Here is a 16,880-nt window from a genome sequence, read left to right as displayed (position 1 = left end):
CCATATTGGCTGTACCAATTTACAGTCCCACCAGTGCACAAAGGTTTACTTTTTTTTTAGATTTTATTTATTTATTTGACAGACAGAGATCACAAATCACAAGTAGGCAGAGAGGCAGGCAGAGAGAGTTGGCGGCAGGGGAGCAGGCTCCCTGCTGAGCAGAGAGCCTGATGCGGCTGGATCCCAGGACCCTGGGATCATGCCCCGAGCTGAAGGCAGAGGCTTAACCCACTGAGCCACCCAGGCGCCCCAGGTAGAGGGAATCTTAAGCAGACTTTGCACTTGATGTGGGGCTCAGTCTCACGACCCTGAGATCACAACCTGATCCAAAACCCAACTCAGACACTTAACCAACTGTGCTACCCAGGCACCCCAGCATTTATCTTTTTGATCATAGCCACTTTGGCAGGCATGAACTGATATCTTGTTGTGGTTCTAATTTGCATTTTCCTAATGACTAGTGATGTTGAACATCTTTTCATGTACCTATTAGCCTTTTGTATATCTTCTTTAGAGAAATCTTCCAAGTCTTTTGCCCATTTTTTAATTGGGTTTTTTGCTATTGAGTTGTACGAGTTCTCCATATGTTTTGGTTATTAACCCCTTAATAGATATTTAGTTTGCAAATGTTTTCCCATTCCATAGGTTGTCTTTTCACTTTATTGATGGTTTCTTTTGCTATGCAGAAGCTCTTTAGTTTGATATAGTCCTGCTTGTTTATCTTTTATTTTATTGCTTGTGCCTTAGGTGTCATATCCAAAAAATCATTACTGAGACCCATGTCTCAGGAGCTTTGTTCTTATGTTTTCTTCTGGGAGTTTTATGGTTTTAGGTCTTACATTTAAGTTTTTAATCCATTTCAGGTTAATTTTTGTGAGTGTTATAAGATATATGGATCCAGTTTCATTCTTTTACATGAGTACCCAGTTATCTCAGCATCATTTATTGAAGAGATGGTCTTTTCTCCATTGAGTGTTCTTGGCTCCCTTGTTAAATACTAGTTGACTGGATATGCTTGGGTTTATTTCTGGGCTCTCCGTTCTGTTCTTTTGATCTGTTTGCTTTTATGCCTTTATTGTACTGTTTATTATCATGATATATCTTTATAGTATAGTTTGAAATCAGGCGTTGTGATACCTCCTGCTTTTTTCTTTCTACACATTTCTTTGGCTATTTGAGGTCTTTTGTGGTTCCACATAAATTTTAGGAGTGTTTTTTTCTACTTCTGTAAAAATGCTATTGGAATCTTGATACATTGTATTGAATCTACAGATGGCTATTTTTTTTTAAAGATTTAATTTATTTATTTGACAGGCAGAGGTCACAAGTAGACAGAGAGGCAGGCAGAGAGAGAGAGAGGAGGAAGCAGGCTCCCCGCTGAGCAGAGAGCTGGATGCGGGGCTCGATCCCAGGACCCTGAGATCATGACCTGAGCCGAAGGCAGAGGCTTAACCCACTGAGCCACCCAGGCGCCCCTACAGATGGCTATTAGTAGTATTGACATTTACCAGTATTAATTCTTCCAACACATGAACACAGGATATTTGTGTTATCTTCAGTTTCTTTCTTTGGTGTCTTATAGTTTTCAGTATGGAAATCTTTCATATCCTTAATTTATTCCTAAGTATTTTATTCTTTCTGATGCTGTCGTAAATGGGATCAATTTCTTTCTTTTCAGAAATCTCATCGTTAGTGGGGTTACCTGAGTGGTTCAGTTGGTTAAGCGGCAGGCTCTTGATTTTGGCTTAGTTCCTGATCTGAGGGTCATTAGATCAAGCCCTACATTGGGCTTCAGGCTCAGCACAGAGTCAGCTTGAGATTCTCTCTCTCCCTCTGCCCCTCCCTTGCTTGTGATTTATAATTAATTAATTAATTAATTAACTTTTTAAAGATCTCATTATTAGGGATGCCTGGGTGTCTCAGTTGATTAAGCATCTGCTTTTGGCTCTGGTCATGATCCTAGGGTCCTGGGATTGAGTCCTGCGTCAGGGTCCTTGCTCAGCGGGAATCCTGCGTCTCCCTCTGCCAGCTGCTCCCCCTGCTTGTGCTCTCGCTCTCTGACAAATAAATAAATGAAAATCTTTGAAAATAAAAAATCTTAGTGTTAGTTTATAGAAACACTACTGCTTTTTTTAATTGAATTCTATCTTGCAGCTTCACTGAATTCATTGATTATATGAATATGGATTATATCCCAAGTTTTTTGGTTGAGTCTTTAGGGTTTTCTGTATCTGGTGCTTTGCCAGATAGATACAAGGACAAGACTGGAACCATATTTACTACGGTAAAAAAAATAAAAGATAAAAAATCATGTCTTTTTTTTTTTTTTTTTCCTTCAAGATTTTGTTTTTAAAGTAATCTCCCCACCCAGTGTGGGGCTTGAATTTACAATTTACTCCTGAGATTAAGAGTCGTGTGCTCTTTGGGTTGCCTGGGTGGCTCAGCTGGTTAAGCAGCTGCCTTCGGCTCAGGTCATGATCCCAGTGTCCTGGGATCGAGTCCCACATCGGGCTCCAGGCTTGGCGGGAAGCCTGCTTCTCCCTCTGCCTCTGCCTGCCGCTCTGTCTGCCTGTGCCTCTACCAAGTTAGCCCTCCAGGCACCCCTATAAAATCATATCTTTTGCAAATAGAGACTATTTTACTTCTTTTCCAGTTCTGATACCTTTTATTTTTTCTCTTGCCTAATTGTTCCCATTAGGACTTCTGGTACTATGTTGAATAGGAGTTTTGAGAGTGGGTACCCTTGTCTTGTCCTGATCTTAAAGGAAAAGCTTTTTATCCTTTCACCATTTATTATGATGTTAGCTGTAGTTCTCACGTATATACCCTTTTTATGTCAAGACAATGTTCTTTCATTGCCTAATTTGTTAAGAGTTTTCACCATAAATGGATGTTGACTTTTAAGTCCGGGATTTTGTTGGATGCCTTTTCTGTGTCTATCAAGATGATCATGCGATTATTTTCTTTTACTGTTAATGTGGTATATCACATTGATTGATATGCCAAATTATCCTTACATCGCAGGGATAAATCCCTCTTGATCATGGTAAATGGTCCTTTCATTTTGCTGCTGAATTCAGTGTGCTAGTATTGAGGAATGGAGAATTTTTGCATCATATTCATCAGGGATATTGGCCTCTTGTGGTTTTTTTTTTTTTTTAGTAGTGTCCTTTTCTGCTTAAACCTGATTTAAGTCGGCTTCTCAAGTTTCAGGTTTATGGTTTCCCAGATAGACACAAGGACAAGCCTGGAACCGTATTTATTATGGTAAATTAAAAATAAAATTTGGGGGGCACCTGGGTGGCTCAGTGGGTTAAGCCTCTGCCTTCGGCTCAGGTCATGATCCCAGGGTCCTGGGATCGAGCCCCGCCTTGGGCTCTCTGCTCAGCAGGGAGCCTGCTTCCCTTCCTCTCTCTCTGCCTGCCTCTCTGCCTGCTTGTGATCTCTCTCTGTCAAATAAATAAATAAGAATCTTTAAAAAATAAATAAATAAATAAATAAATAAAATTTGGTGTGTACCTTAGGTATATTTTCTTTTGTATCTTTTGGTTGTGTGATTTATATTTGATGACTCTTACATATGGACTTTTTTTTTAGAGAAAAACTAATATGTATAACATAAAATGGAATGTGTTCCCCATTCATTTTTTCTTATTGCTTCTTACATTAGCAATGATAGAGCCCTATAACAGTTAGTAATACTTAGGCTGAAAGTAAAAAACCCTAACATAATGGCTTAACCAAATAGGGGTTTGCTTTTCTCACAAAAGACATCTAGAGAGCTTCTAGCTTTGGTTCAGTAGTACAATAATATTGGAGTTGGTGTTTTTTTTTCTTTTTCTTTTTTTTTTTTTAAGATTTTATTTGTCTGAGAGAGGGAACACAAGCAGGGAGAGTGGGAGAGGGAGAAGCAGGCCTCCCTCGGAGCAGGGAGCCCCATGCGGGGCTCTATCCCAGGACCCTGGGATCATGAGAAGGCAGACGCTTAACAACTGAGCCACCCAGGCACTCCTGGAGTTGGTTTTTTAAAAAATTTTTGTCTTTTCTTTCATGTTTGAGACCTTATGGCTGCAGGATAACTTCTACATCTTCAGTTATGGTTGTATTTTGAAGGCACGAGAAAGGAGGAAGGAACCGTACTAGTGTATCTGTTCCCCTTTATGAGAAACAAAAGATTTTCCCAGAACCACCCCCCTCCCTTGGCCTTCATGGCCAGAACCAAGCCATATGGTACATCTAACTGCAGAGAAGTTTGAGAAAATACGTATTTAATTGGCCTTGTAGCCTTGCCAAACACATCCAGGTTCTCTTGGTAATGAAGAAGGGAGAATTTAATATTGAGTAGGTAGCTATATTGTTTGCTCCATTCTGTAATATATCACCTGGAAAATTAAATGTTTTGCATTAGAGTTTTTAGTTTGAAAATGGACACTTTATGAATTTGTTAATAATTTCCTGTCCTTGGCTTGCTTCTGATTATTTTCAGTAGCAGTGTCTGTAATCTCATTTTCATGGTGGCTGAAGTGGTGTAAGCTCAAATCCACGGGAGAGAGGTTTCAGGACTCTCTTAATTTAACAGCTTTGAGTACCAGTTACATGCTTAGTGCTGCCACACAATGTTGTAATAAGAATACTGAAGAATTCTATAACTTTTTTTTTTTTTTTTTTTGGTCCTCGAGTTGTTTACTGGCTGGCCCCTTAGGGAGAAGGAAAAAAAAATAGCCTATGCATGAACTAATTGGCTAATAGTACAAGAATTTAGAATTATTTGTTAAAATTATTAGTATCCACACTGAGTGCTATAAGATTAGAAACTTTTTTTTCTTTAGGGTCACTGATAGAAGCATGGGAAGAATAAAATGAAGGCCAAGTAGAAGCACTACTAACTGTTACAGGGCCATATCAAACTAATGTAAGAAGCAATAAGAAAATGAATGGGGAATGCATTCCATTTTATGTTGTACCTGTTATTTAAAAATGTGTCGATGTATAAGAGCCATCAAATTTAAATAATTATGTAACTGGAAGACACAAATGAGAATATACCTTAGACACACATACACCCCCAGAAATTATCTTTAATTTTTTTAACATAATAAATATGATTCCAGGTTTGCCTTTCTACCTACCTGAAAGCACCAACCTGAAATTTGAGAAGCCTGCTTAAGAAATCAGTTTTAACTGGAAAAGGACCCTACTAGAAGGCCATAGGCCAATATCCCTGATGAATACATTGCTTCTGTTTTGAGAGAATTTTTTTTTTTAAGTTAAACACATTAGAATTTTTTTTGTTAAGATTTCATTTTTAAGGGGTATCTGGGTAGCTCAGTTGGTTTAGTGTCTGCCTTCAGCTCAGGTCATGATGCCGGAGTCCAGGATGGAGCCCTACTTCAGGCTCCCTGCTACCCCTCTACCTTTGCCCGTGCTTCTGCTCTCACTCTCTCTTGCTCTCTGTCTCAAATAATAATATCTTTTTTTTCCCCCAAGATTTTACTTATTTAATTATTTGTCAGAGAGATAGAGAGCACGCACACAAGCAGGCAGAGTGGCAGTCAATGGTGAAGAGAGAAGCAGGCTCCGTGCCGAGCAAGGAACCCGATGAAGGACTTGATCCCGGGACCCTGGGATCATGACCTGAGCCAAAGGCAGCAGCTTTACCGACTGAGCCACCCAGACGTCCCTCAAATAATAAAATCCTTTTTTAAAAAATTTTGGGGCGCCTGGGTGGCTCAGTTAGTGAAGTGTCTGCCTTCAGCTCAGGTCATGATCTCAGGGTCCTGGGATTGAGCCCCGCATTGGGCTCCCTGCTCAGCAGAGAGCCTCCTTCTCTCTCTCCCTCTGCTGTTGCCCCTTTTTGTGCTCTCTCTCTCAAATGAATAAACAAAATCTTAAAAAAAAAAAAAAAGATTTTATTTTAAAGTAATTTGTACACCCAACATGGCACTCTAACTCACAACCCCGAGATCAAGAGTCCCATGCTGGGCGCCTGGGTGGCTCAGTGGGTTAAAGCCTCTGCCTTCGGCTCAGGTCATGATCCAGGGTCCTGGGATCGAGCCTCACATCGGGCTCTCTGCTCAGCAGGAAGCCTGCTTCCTCCTCTCTCTGCCTGCTTCTCTGCCTACTTGTGATCTCTCTCTGTCAAATGAATAAATAAAATCTTAAAAAAAAAAAAAAAAGTCCCGTGCTTTACCAACTGAACCAGCCAGGCACCATTAGATTTTTTAATTTAAGGACTTTATGTTAAGGAAACATCAAACTAAAGATACTAAGTTTAACTCTCTTGTAATTTAACAAGCATCATATATTTCAATCTGTTGTCTGAGTGTATAGGCTAATGGGGGAAATAGAAGTTTCTTTTTGGTTTGTGTTATGATTGTTTATTTGCATGAGTATATTAGTTTAGTATAAATGAGTATATTAGTTTAGGTTAAGTTATACTGTGATAACATACACAATCCAAATTCTAGTGGATTAACGCAGTAAAAACCTTTGTTTACACAGTTTGCCAGAGGGCTCATTGGCTCCATGAAGATTGAGCTCCCTGCCCAGGCCAGTTTGGTCCTGTGGCCTTCCTTCTGCCTTTGGGCAATGCTCAGGATTCAGGAGAGCAGAAAATGGTTGGAGTCAAGCACCAGCAGTTAAGTGCTTCTGCATGGGAATGCCATGTCACTTTCACTTACATCCCTTTGGCTACACTTAGGCAGATGGCTGTGCCAACTCAAGTGAGGGAAGCTGGTGTGAGTTCCTTTGTGAAGTCAGTGGACTCCTCCACAAACCCAGAAGCTAAAGAGTCAATATGGTAGATAATAGTATTGTCTACAACAAAGTAGCATAATATAGATAGATACAAAGTACCTCCCGAGGCCAAAGGAAAAGAAAAAAAATCTGATGGGTTGCAGGAAGAGTCATGGAAAGCTTCATAAAGACAGTAACAAATGATCCAAAGATAAAGGAATGAGTAGGGTTTTCTTAGGTTTGAAGAGAAGAAAGGGCACTCAAACTGAGGGACCAGGACCATGCTGCAGAATAGTGGGTGCTGTAGCCTGAAAGGAGGAACGGATTAGATCACAGAGGACATGGGATTCTTTTCCCATTCATTCAGAAACAATGTATTGCACAGCTGCTCTGTGCCAGATGCTGCTCCCAAGTTCTGGGAGTATTTGATAATGAACAAAACAGACAAAAATCCTTGTCCTCCTGAAGGTTACATCTAGTGGGTGCTAAAGAGGTACTCTTTTATCATAAGTAGGTTGGGAAGTAAGAGTAAGCAAAGGTATAAACTTTGGATGTCTGTGCATTTTAAGATTCTTTTAATATTCCTATTTTACGTGCAATAGAAGACAGTTGATTTGCACGTGTTAATACTTTGTCCATTTAACTGTGCCTCATTCTAGAAAATAATTCATGAAAAGCTGGATTTATAAAACATTTAAATTAGAAAATAATTTTTACATTACAAAAGCTTCTTAACCCAAATTTTAGATAGTAGTATAATTTTTTTTTTTTAATTTACTTATTCATGAGGGACAGAGAGGCAGAGGTAGAGGGAGAAGAGGCTCCCCTTGGAGCAGGGAAACTGATGTGGGACTTGATCCCGTGGGATCATGACCTGAGCCAAAGGCAGATGCTCAACCAACTGAGCCATCCAGGCACCGGATAGTAGTATAATTTTAATGACTGTATTTTCATTGTGTAAATAGTAAAACCACTTGACACGTAGCTCATGGGAACAGGTTTTCTGTTTTATGCATTGCTGTGTTTCCAGTACCCAAAACAGAGCCTGGCACATACATACATAAAATCTGGGGTGCCTGGGTAACTCAGTCAGTTAAGCAGCTGCCTTCGGTTCAGGTTGTGATTCCTGGGACTGAACCTTGAGTTGGGCTCCCTGCTTAGTGGGGAGTCTGCTTCTCCCTCCGCCCTCCCCCTACTCGTGTGCCTGCACGCGCATGTGCTCTCTCTCAAATAAAGTCCTTTTTTTTTTAAGTTTAAAAAATGTAAAAAATAAAATCTACCGTATCATCACTCAGTAAATATTTGAATGAATGAATGAATGAATGAATGAATAGAAGAAAAGTTATATTTGGAAGATAGAAAAGAGAAATTTCCCATAACCTAAGCATCTGAACACTAGAGTGATAGTACTGTATTATATGTTATAGTCATTCTTATATTTATTAAGTCCCTGCTCTGTGCCAACTGCTGTTCTAAGATCTAAGGAATAATAAGTTACTATACCCGTTTTCTTGAAACTTAAATCTAGTTTGGAAATAAACGATAACAAACATGATCACCAAATTTTTTTTTTAAGACTTAATTTATTTGAGAGAGAGAGAGAGAGTGCATGTATGCGTTTGTGGGCTTGCAGGGTTGGGAATAGAGGGAGAGAAACTTTAAGCAGACCCCTGCTGAGCTCGGAGCATGACCGGGGCTATATCCCACAGCCCATGAGATCATGAGCTGAGCTGAAACCAAGAGAGTGATGCTTAACGAGCTGAACCACCCAGGTACCTCACCAGAATTCTTTTAAAACTATACTCCAGGGGTGCCTGGGTGGCTCAGTCATTGAGCATCTGCCTTCGGCTTAGGTCATGATCTCAGGGTCCTGGGATTGAGCTCCACATTGGGCTCCCTGCTCAGCAGGAAGCCTGCTTCTCCCTCTCATGCTTCTCCCTCTCTCACTCCCCCTGCTTGTGTTCCCTCTCTCACTGTGTCTCTCTGTCAAATAAATAAATGAAATCTTTTAAAATAAATAAATAAATAAAACCATACTCCATTTGATATACAAAATTGCATTACAGCAGCACTTTTTTTTTTTTAAAGATTTTATTAATTTATTTGACAGACAGCACAAGTAGGCAGACAGGCAGGCAGAGAGAGAAGGGGAAGCAGGCTCCCCACTGAGCAGAGAGCCTGATGTGGGGCTCCATCCCAGGACCCTGGGATCATGACCTGAGCCGACGGCAGAGGCTTAACCCACAGAGCCCCCGGCGCCCCAGCAGCACGTTTTGTTTAGGAGTGTACCTGTTTTGTGTGAAGCTCTCCTCTTATAACTTAGTTGCTGTTTTAGTTTTATGTCTTTGATAAACAGATCCTCATTTATAAATAGGCTATTTCTCCAAAGTTCTTATTTGGAAATTAGAATCCTTTTTGTTATAGAAACAGGATTACAAATGACTTACATTTGTAGCTGGTTTATAAAAGCCTATTTTACTTAAAATAATACATTTACAATAAAAACAAAAAAATTGTGTGCATGCAGTATTATATGATAATTAAATAAAACAGAAGCGAACCTATCCTAAAACCTGGTACATGAGGGAGAAATATTTAATTAGAGGATATGAGGAAGTAGATGGAGTTTAACAGGGAAATTCTGAAAAACATCTTTGAAGACTTCAGAAGCTAGTTGCACAAATGCTTAAGCTTCACTTTAGAACACTTGTTTTTCCTTTTTCCTTGATATGTGTGTTACAGTGTAGTTTCTTAGGTTTGTCAGCTAGATGCAGGCTTGTTTTGATCTAGTAGTGAGAGAACCAGGAGAAAGAAGGGACATTTTCCTGGATAAAAAGAAAAGAGAAAAGAATGAAGATTTCCTGTGTACGTATGAGTGCTGGGAGAGAAAGCAGTGCCCTAGAGGCAGGCAATGGGCCACAGCATCCTTCGTGTGGGGCAAAAGGAAGCACGAAGCAGCTGGATGTTTATACATGCAGGATTGTACACACGGGGTGTTTGTAATTCTAGTACCTTTCTATGTAATATGGTTAGAGGTATGTATGCGGTATGTACGCTTTGTTCTACTTTTATGGGGCACATTGAGTATTCATTTAACATTTATCAAGGACCACATAGTCTAGCTGGGATTTTTTTAAGTTCTTATTTTATTTGTTTTAAAAAATTTTATTTATTTATTTGACAGAGATCACCAGTAGGCAGAGAGGCAGACAGAGAGGGGGGGGGAAACAGGCTCCCCGCCAAGCACAGAGCCTGACGCAGGCCTTGATCCCAGGACCCCGGGATCGTGACCCAAGCTGAAGACAGAGGCTCTAACCCACTGAGCCACCCAGGCACCCCTAAAGTTTTTATTTTAATTCCAGTTAGTGTATGATGTTTTATTCGTTAAAGGTGTATGATACAGTGACAACAATTCCATACATGACCCGGTGCTCATTGAACCAAGCGTGCTCCCTAATCCCCATCACCTCTTTCCCCCATTCTCTCACCCACCTCCCCCCAGTAACCATCAGTTCTCTATAGTTAAGAGTCTGTTCTTTGGTTTGTCTCACTCTCTCTCTCTTCCCCCCACCCTTTACACATCTGTTTTGTTCCTTAAATTCCACATATAAGTGAAATCATATGGTATCTGTCTTTGACTGACTGACTTTGCTTTGCATTTATGCCCTCTAGATCCATCCATGTCATTGCAAATAGCAAGATTTCATTCTTTTTATGGGTGAATAGTATTTCATCGTGTGTGTATGCGTGTGTGCGTGTATCTCCCCCCCCCCTTTTTTTTTTTTAAGGTTTATTTGAGAGCAGTGGGGGGTGGGGCAGAGGAAGAGGGAGAAGTGACTCCCTGTGAGCAGGGAGCCTGACATGGGGCTCAATCCCAGGACTCTGAGATCATGACCTGAGCTCAACGGACTGAGCTGCCCAGGTACCCCTGTATCTCCTTTATCCATTCATCAGTCAGTGGACATCGGGCTGTTTCCACATTTGGCTATTGTAAATAATGCTACTATATAATAGGGATGCATGTATACCCCTTTGAAGTAGTGTTTTTGTCTTTTGAGTGTAAATACCCAGTAGTGTGATTGCTGGGTCATAGGGTAGCTCTATTTTTAACTTTTTGAGGAACGTCCGTACTGTTCTCCAGAGTGGCTGCACCAGTGTGCATTTCCACCAGCAGTGCACGAGGGTTTGCCTTTCTCCATGTCCTCACCAACACCTGTTGTTTCTTGTGTTGTTGATTTTAGCCTTCTGACAGGTGTGAGGTGATACCACATTGTAGTTTTAATTTGAATTTCACTGATGATGAGTCATAATGAGCTGCTTTTTATGTGTCTGTTGGCCATCTGTATGTCTTTGGAGAAATGTCTGTTCATATCTTCGCATTTTTAAAAAACTGGATTATTTGGGTTTGGGGTGTTGAATTTGGTAAGTTCTTTATATATTTTGAATACTGACTCTTTAACAAATACATCATTTGCAGATACCTTTTCCCATTCCATAGGTTGCCTTTTAGTTCTATTGATTGTTTCCTTTGCTCTGCAGAAGTTTTATATTTTAATGTAGTCCCAGTTATTTATTTTTGCATTTGTTTCCCTTGCCTCAGGGGACCTGTCCAGAAAAAAGTTGCTACAGCCTCTGTCAGAGAAGTTAATTGCCTGTGCTGTCTAATCTGGCTGCTGCTTGAAACACATTATTTTGAATTACTGTTAGCAGCATAGTGTAGAAAGAAATTGGGAATATAGATTCTCTTTGGATCTTTCACTAAATAGTGATGTGGCCCTGAATAAATCACAAAAATCTCCCCCTCTGGTGAGGGATCATATGTACAGATGCACTTAATAGCTGATGGACAGGTTACATTCTTTCTGACTGTAATGCAGTCTTGTTACTCCTATTTTATGTTGCAGCCACATACAGAAAATCTCATTTCCTTCTGAACACCCACTTCAACCCTTGATATTTTTCTTCTCAGCATTTGCTTGTTTTCCTCATATATTTAGATCATGTTGGGCAAATTCCTTTAAAGTGCTAGATGCATTAAGCTTAAAAATAAAGCAGTGATGTTTTGTTTTGTTTCTTCAACTAGGGGCTCTTAAAATTTGTGTTATATGTACCATGTGTTCTCTCATTTCCTTATTTTTTTGTATGTTATATTGTAGCATACGTCACATGGAGATGGGCGGCCAGAAGTTACCTCTCGCACTGGGCGCTCTGGAGCTCGGTGTAGAAACTCTATAGCTTCCTGTGCTGATGAACAACCTCACATCGGAAACTACAGACTGTTGAAAACAATCGGCAAGGGGAATTTTGCAAAAGTGAAATTGGCAAGACACATCCTTACAGGCAGAGAGGTAAATACTAAGCCTAATTTCTCTTATGACACCAACTCTGTTTAGTTCCATATGAGAGAAAGAGGAAGATAATGTATATATTTGAGTTAATTTCTAAGCTAATTAAATATTGTTTTTAAGAACAAGAAACTTACTGATTATCTGGGAGTTCTTTTGCTTTCTCATTTATTTAAATGAAGTAAATATTACATCAAGTATTTGAGCTTTTGCCTTAAAAAATGGATAGTGTCTTTGTTCTTTTTCAGTGTAAACCTCTGCCACCAGAGTGAAAATTGCTCTGAACTTCATGTATAAGCTCGTAGTACTTGTAGATTAATAGTGTTGTCTGTTCTTATAGATTTTATCATAAAGAAGTTTCTCATTTCCCCAGATAAACTTTTTTCAAAGCTTATGTTTGATTGGTTGTTGTGTAGGAAGGCATATGCTTTCCCAACTTTTGTGGTGATTGCCTTTCTGTTCAGCTCCATTCTGTATTTATCAAAAATGCGTTGGTTAAAACTGCTAAATTGCCTCCCTCCTGTTCTACATGTACAGTACAGGACCTGTTTTGCTTCTGTGACTTCTTTCATTTAGATCTTTATGCCTGCTCTTCCCTCTGCTTGAAATACACTTCACCCTTTTGTGTGGGATCACTTCTGGGAAGGAGTTGTTGACAGACTCCCTTTTCCCAGGCATGGGACTCAGGTTAAAAATCCTGAAACTTCCCCTAATATAGCATGCTTTATATTATATTGGAACTGCTTATTTCCCAGTCTTTCCCCTCCAGGTTTTAGGGCATATAGCCATACTTAACACAGTGTTTGGCACATAGTAGGTGCTTAATAAGTGCATGTTGAATGATTGTAATGGTACTTTTGTTTTATTTTTTTAATATTTTATTTATTTATTTGATAGAGATCACAAGTAGGCAGAGAGGCAGGCAGAGGGGGTGGGGGGAAGCAGGCTCCCTGCTGAGCAGGGAGCCCGATGTGGGACTCGATCCCAGGAACCCGAGATCATGACCTGAGCGGAAGGCAGAGGCCCAACCCATTGAACCACCCAGGCGCCCATAATGGTACTTTTGAAGGAACCTAATTTTTAAAAAATATTTATTTATTTATTTATTTATTTATTTGTCTGAGAGAGAGAGAGAGCTCAAGCAGGGGGGAGTGGCAGGCAGAGCAGGCAGAGGGAGAAGCTAACTTCCTGCTGAGCAAGGAACCCAGTATGGGACTCCATCCCGTGAGCCCGGGATCATGACCTGAGCCAAAGGTAGACACTTAACGGAGCCACCCAGGTGCTCCAGAAAGAAGCTTTTTGAAGACATGTTTTCCCTGTACTAGAGCCTCCTGATAGGTGTGCCGAGACAGTGTTACAGATGTGTCGTGGTAGTGATGCTTGCAGCCCACCATGCCTGGGGCTACTGGAGCAGGACCCTGGGCCAGCCATTCGGTCAGTAAGCAGCCTGTTGGCTGCAGTGTGCCTGATGGGTATCCTCATTTTCTGTGTGTGCTGGGAGCTGAAGAAGATTGGGAACCACAGGTCTGCACTAACTGAAGTTATAGACTTTAAAAGTTAGTTAGCCACTTCATGCTTCAGATCACCTTTAATGACAAAATCCCTGGTTAGTACTTGTTGAGGTACCTGGGTTGCTTTAGAGTCAGGAGAAGCATGAGCGGGTGGGGCTTTCCTTGCTGTCCTTGATCAAAACTTTCCGAAATAAGGCAAAAACCTCTTGAGTTTAGTCCCCACCAATTCTAGGTGGTTACTCAGCCAGTTTCCTTACATGGGCAGCTGGTCAGTTGGAAAAGGAATGGGACAGACAGACCCTCTACCCTTCTCCTTAGCTGCAGTTTGGCCCACTGTGTTTGTATCTAGTAGGTTCTCTCTCCAGAAATCTGGAATCTGACTAGCAGAGTGGCTTAATTTAAAATTTTTCCGTTCTTTTTTTCCCTAAACTTTTAATTAAGCCATTTTACTCTGCTTTTTTGTTTTTGCCCTATTGTAGATATTAAGCAGAATCATGGAAAATGTAAACATTATATTTCTGTATTATAGAAATTTATTATGTAGGAAGTACAAGTTCCTTGAGATTTCTCTCCTCAAAAAGAAATCAGCAGTTTCAGCAGTTTGGTGTATATTCCCACAGTTTTTTATACAGACATCAACTTTTTGTTTATTTTAACAAAGGGACTCATGGATAGAACAGTCATTTTCTTAGCAACGTACTTGACCATGTCTGAATCTTAGTGCGCATAGATCTGACACATTCTATTTCCAGTGTGTGCTGGTGCCATGGTTTATCCCCTGTCAGTGGGCATTGAGGGGTTTCTGATTTTTTCCTGCTGTAAACATCTGCAGTGAACACTCCTTAACATAACTGTCTACTCTTGTTAAGAGTGTTTCTGTAGGATAAACTCCAAGAAGTGGGTGTCTTGGGTCAAAAAGGATGATTATTTGACATTGTAATGGGTACTGCTAAATTGCTTTTGAGAAAATATCAGAGTACTTTATTATTCTACCATACTGAATGAAAGTATCCATTCTTCTATACCCTTACTAATACTATGTAGATAATTCTTATCTGATGGACAAAAAATTGTATTTTTTTAAAACTTGCTTCCTTTTGATAACTAGATTGATGATATTTTCATGTATTTTTGTCATTCATATTTGCTTCTTAAAATAAGTTTCCCGTTTGTATCCTTTATCCATTTTTCTTTTCTCTTTCAAATCTTAGTGATTGGGATGCCTCGGTGGCTCAGTCAGTTAAGTGTTTGACTCTTGGTTTCAGCTCAGGTCATGATCTCATGGTTATGGGATTGAGCTCCCTCTTGGGCTCTGTGCTCAGCTGGAAGTCTCCTTCAGATTCTCCCTCCCTCTTCCTCCCTCTCTCTCAAATAAGTAAATAAAAGTCTTTTAAAAAATAAATAAATCTTAGTGATTTAAACCCATTATGTGTTTCATGCATCAGTCTGATCTATCTGGGTTTCATGACTTGGTGAGAAAGGTTTACTTTGTCCCAAGATCTAAAACATGGTTATCTTCTTCAAATACTCCTATGGCTCACGTTTGAATGTTTCATTCATTTGGTATATATTTGGGGGGATTAGTATGAAGTGTAGGGATCAAACTTTTTTTTTTCCCATGTGGATTACCACTTGTCCTGGGATCATCTGTCTTTTTCCCCAAGTGAAGATACCTGCTTTTTCACATACCAAATTCCCATATATGTCTTTGTGTTTCTCTGATATGTTTGTTTAGTCTTGTACCCATACGGTGGTAATTTTATTACTGCAGCTTTGAATTGTACATTTGTATGTTTTAGGTAGGTTAAATGCTCTGCAAATTATTCTTATTTTTAAAAACTTCATACCTGTTCTTGCCATTTAGTGTGTTAGATTTATCTTAGAGTCAAGATACTGTGTCCCAAAAATAGTCTTACTGGAAATTCGGAAAGATTAATTTCGATCGGAATTAACTGAATTTATAAACTGATCTGGGGGAAATTTGTTATTTTAATGATACCAAGTCCTATATAGGAATGTGAAATATGTCTCAATTTTGTTTTGGGGGTTTGTAATTTTCTTCCTCTAGGCTCTGGATCATTCATTCTTTAAGGGGGTTACAAATAAATTCTACAGAGTAGGTAAATGGTTTACATAATTCTTAAGTTCATTCCAAGCTATTTTAAAATTTTTGTTGTTGCTGTGAATGGCATTTTTGCCTTAGTTGTTATGAATAATATGGGAAGGCTGTAAAACATCTTGTATCAGAGCACCCTTTATACTCACCCTCATTTTAGACATCAAAATCAAGCAAGTTTGTGTTATTTTTAAAGTTACACATCATTTTTTCCTTTGACATACAGTTCTCTGAATTGTAACACATGTGTAGATTGATGTTACGACCACCGTAATCAGGATACAGAAGAGTAAGTACAGAGAGCTGTCAAGCCAAGCTGTTTTTTAAAGGATGGGCAAGATACCAACATGTTTATCTGTTAATGGGAATAATCTGACAGAAAGGGGGAAAACGGTGCTGTGGGAGAGATACTTAAGAGGGTAAGAGGGCATGGTGGAAATGCTGGCCTTGATAATGTGGACAGTTCTTACATAGAAACTGGAGAAATGTAAAGGGCCCTGGCATAGGTGTAGCTCAGGGCTGTGTGTGGTGGTGTGGGAGCTTGGGGAGGTTTTCTTCCCATTGCAGCTTTTTTTTTTTTTTTTTTTTAAGTGAAATGGAAAGATCATCAGCTGACACTGTGATTATCGAGGAGATAGATAATAGAGATGTGAGAAGTTACAGTAATAACTGGGCAAGCAGAAGAGTTAACAGACTGGAAGAATGTAGTAGAATTGCCAGGTGGCCTTAAGGCTTCGCTGGAGATGATCAGGGATATAAAGTGGGAATATGCAGCAAGGCTGGGAATTACTCTCCAGCAACAGTCAGGTACCCAGACACAGGCGTCGCATTTATAGATAGTTGGGTTTTTTGTCACATTGAGTGTAGAGGATGGGAACAGAGCAAGGACATTGATTTGGAATACCTTGGGGAGTGATTACAATGAAGGACTACAGATTTGAATAGGAAATAACTTAAGAGAGAAGCCAAATCATAAGAAGGTTGTGGGACCAGTGGATTATGGACCCTGATGAATTCACACAGTTATTGGCGTTCTAGATTGAATGGGCAGGAAAGGCGGAGGAGGTGATAGGAAGTGGGAAGCTCAAAATTAAGGTCAGAAGAGTTTTCCGGTATTGGTAGTTCTAGAGATTGGAGTATAACAATGTAATTGACTTAAGTGTGTGACTATTT

General features: G+C 39.8%; 1 protein-coding gene across 6 annotated transcripts in view; it reads left to right on the top strand.

The window, feature by feature from the left end:
- MARK3 (microtubule affinity regulating kinase 3) overlaps window positions 1-16,880 on the top strand; it is a 123,074-nt gene that overhangs the window by 18,658 nt on the left and 87,536 nt on the right. For all 6 annotated transcript variants that reach the window (XM_032839628.1, XM_032839625.1, XM_032839626.1 and 3 more), the window contains exon 2: window positions 11,892-12,083. In XM_032839628.1, coding sequence (XP_032695519.1) covers window positions 11,892-12,083 — 192 coding nt within the window. The remainder of the gene's footprint in view (window positions 1-11,891; window positions 12,084-16,880) is intronic.

Source organism: Lontra canadensis, unplaced genomic scaffold, assembly GCF_010015895.1.
Source record: "Lontra canadensis isolate GAN:19392208 unplaced genomic scaffold, GSC_riverotter_1.0 scaffold108, whole genome shotgun sequence".
NCBI classification, from domain to species: domain Eukaryota; kingdom Metazoa; phylum Chordata; class Mammalia; order Carnivora; family Mustelidae; genus Lontra; species Lontra canadensis.
Note: the sequence above shows the minus strand (reverse complement) of the source record. Positions and strands in the feature narration are given on the sequence as shown.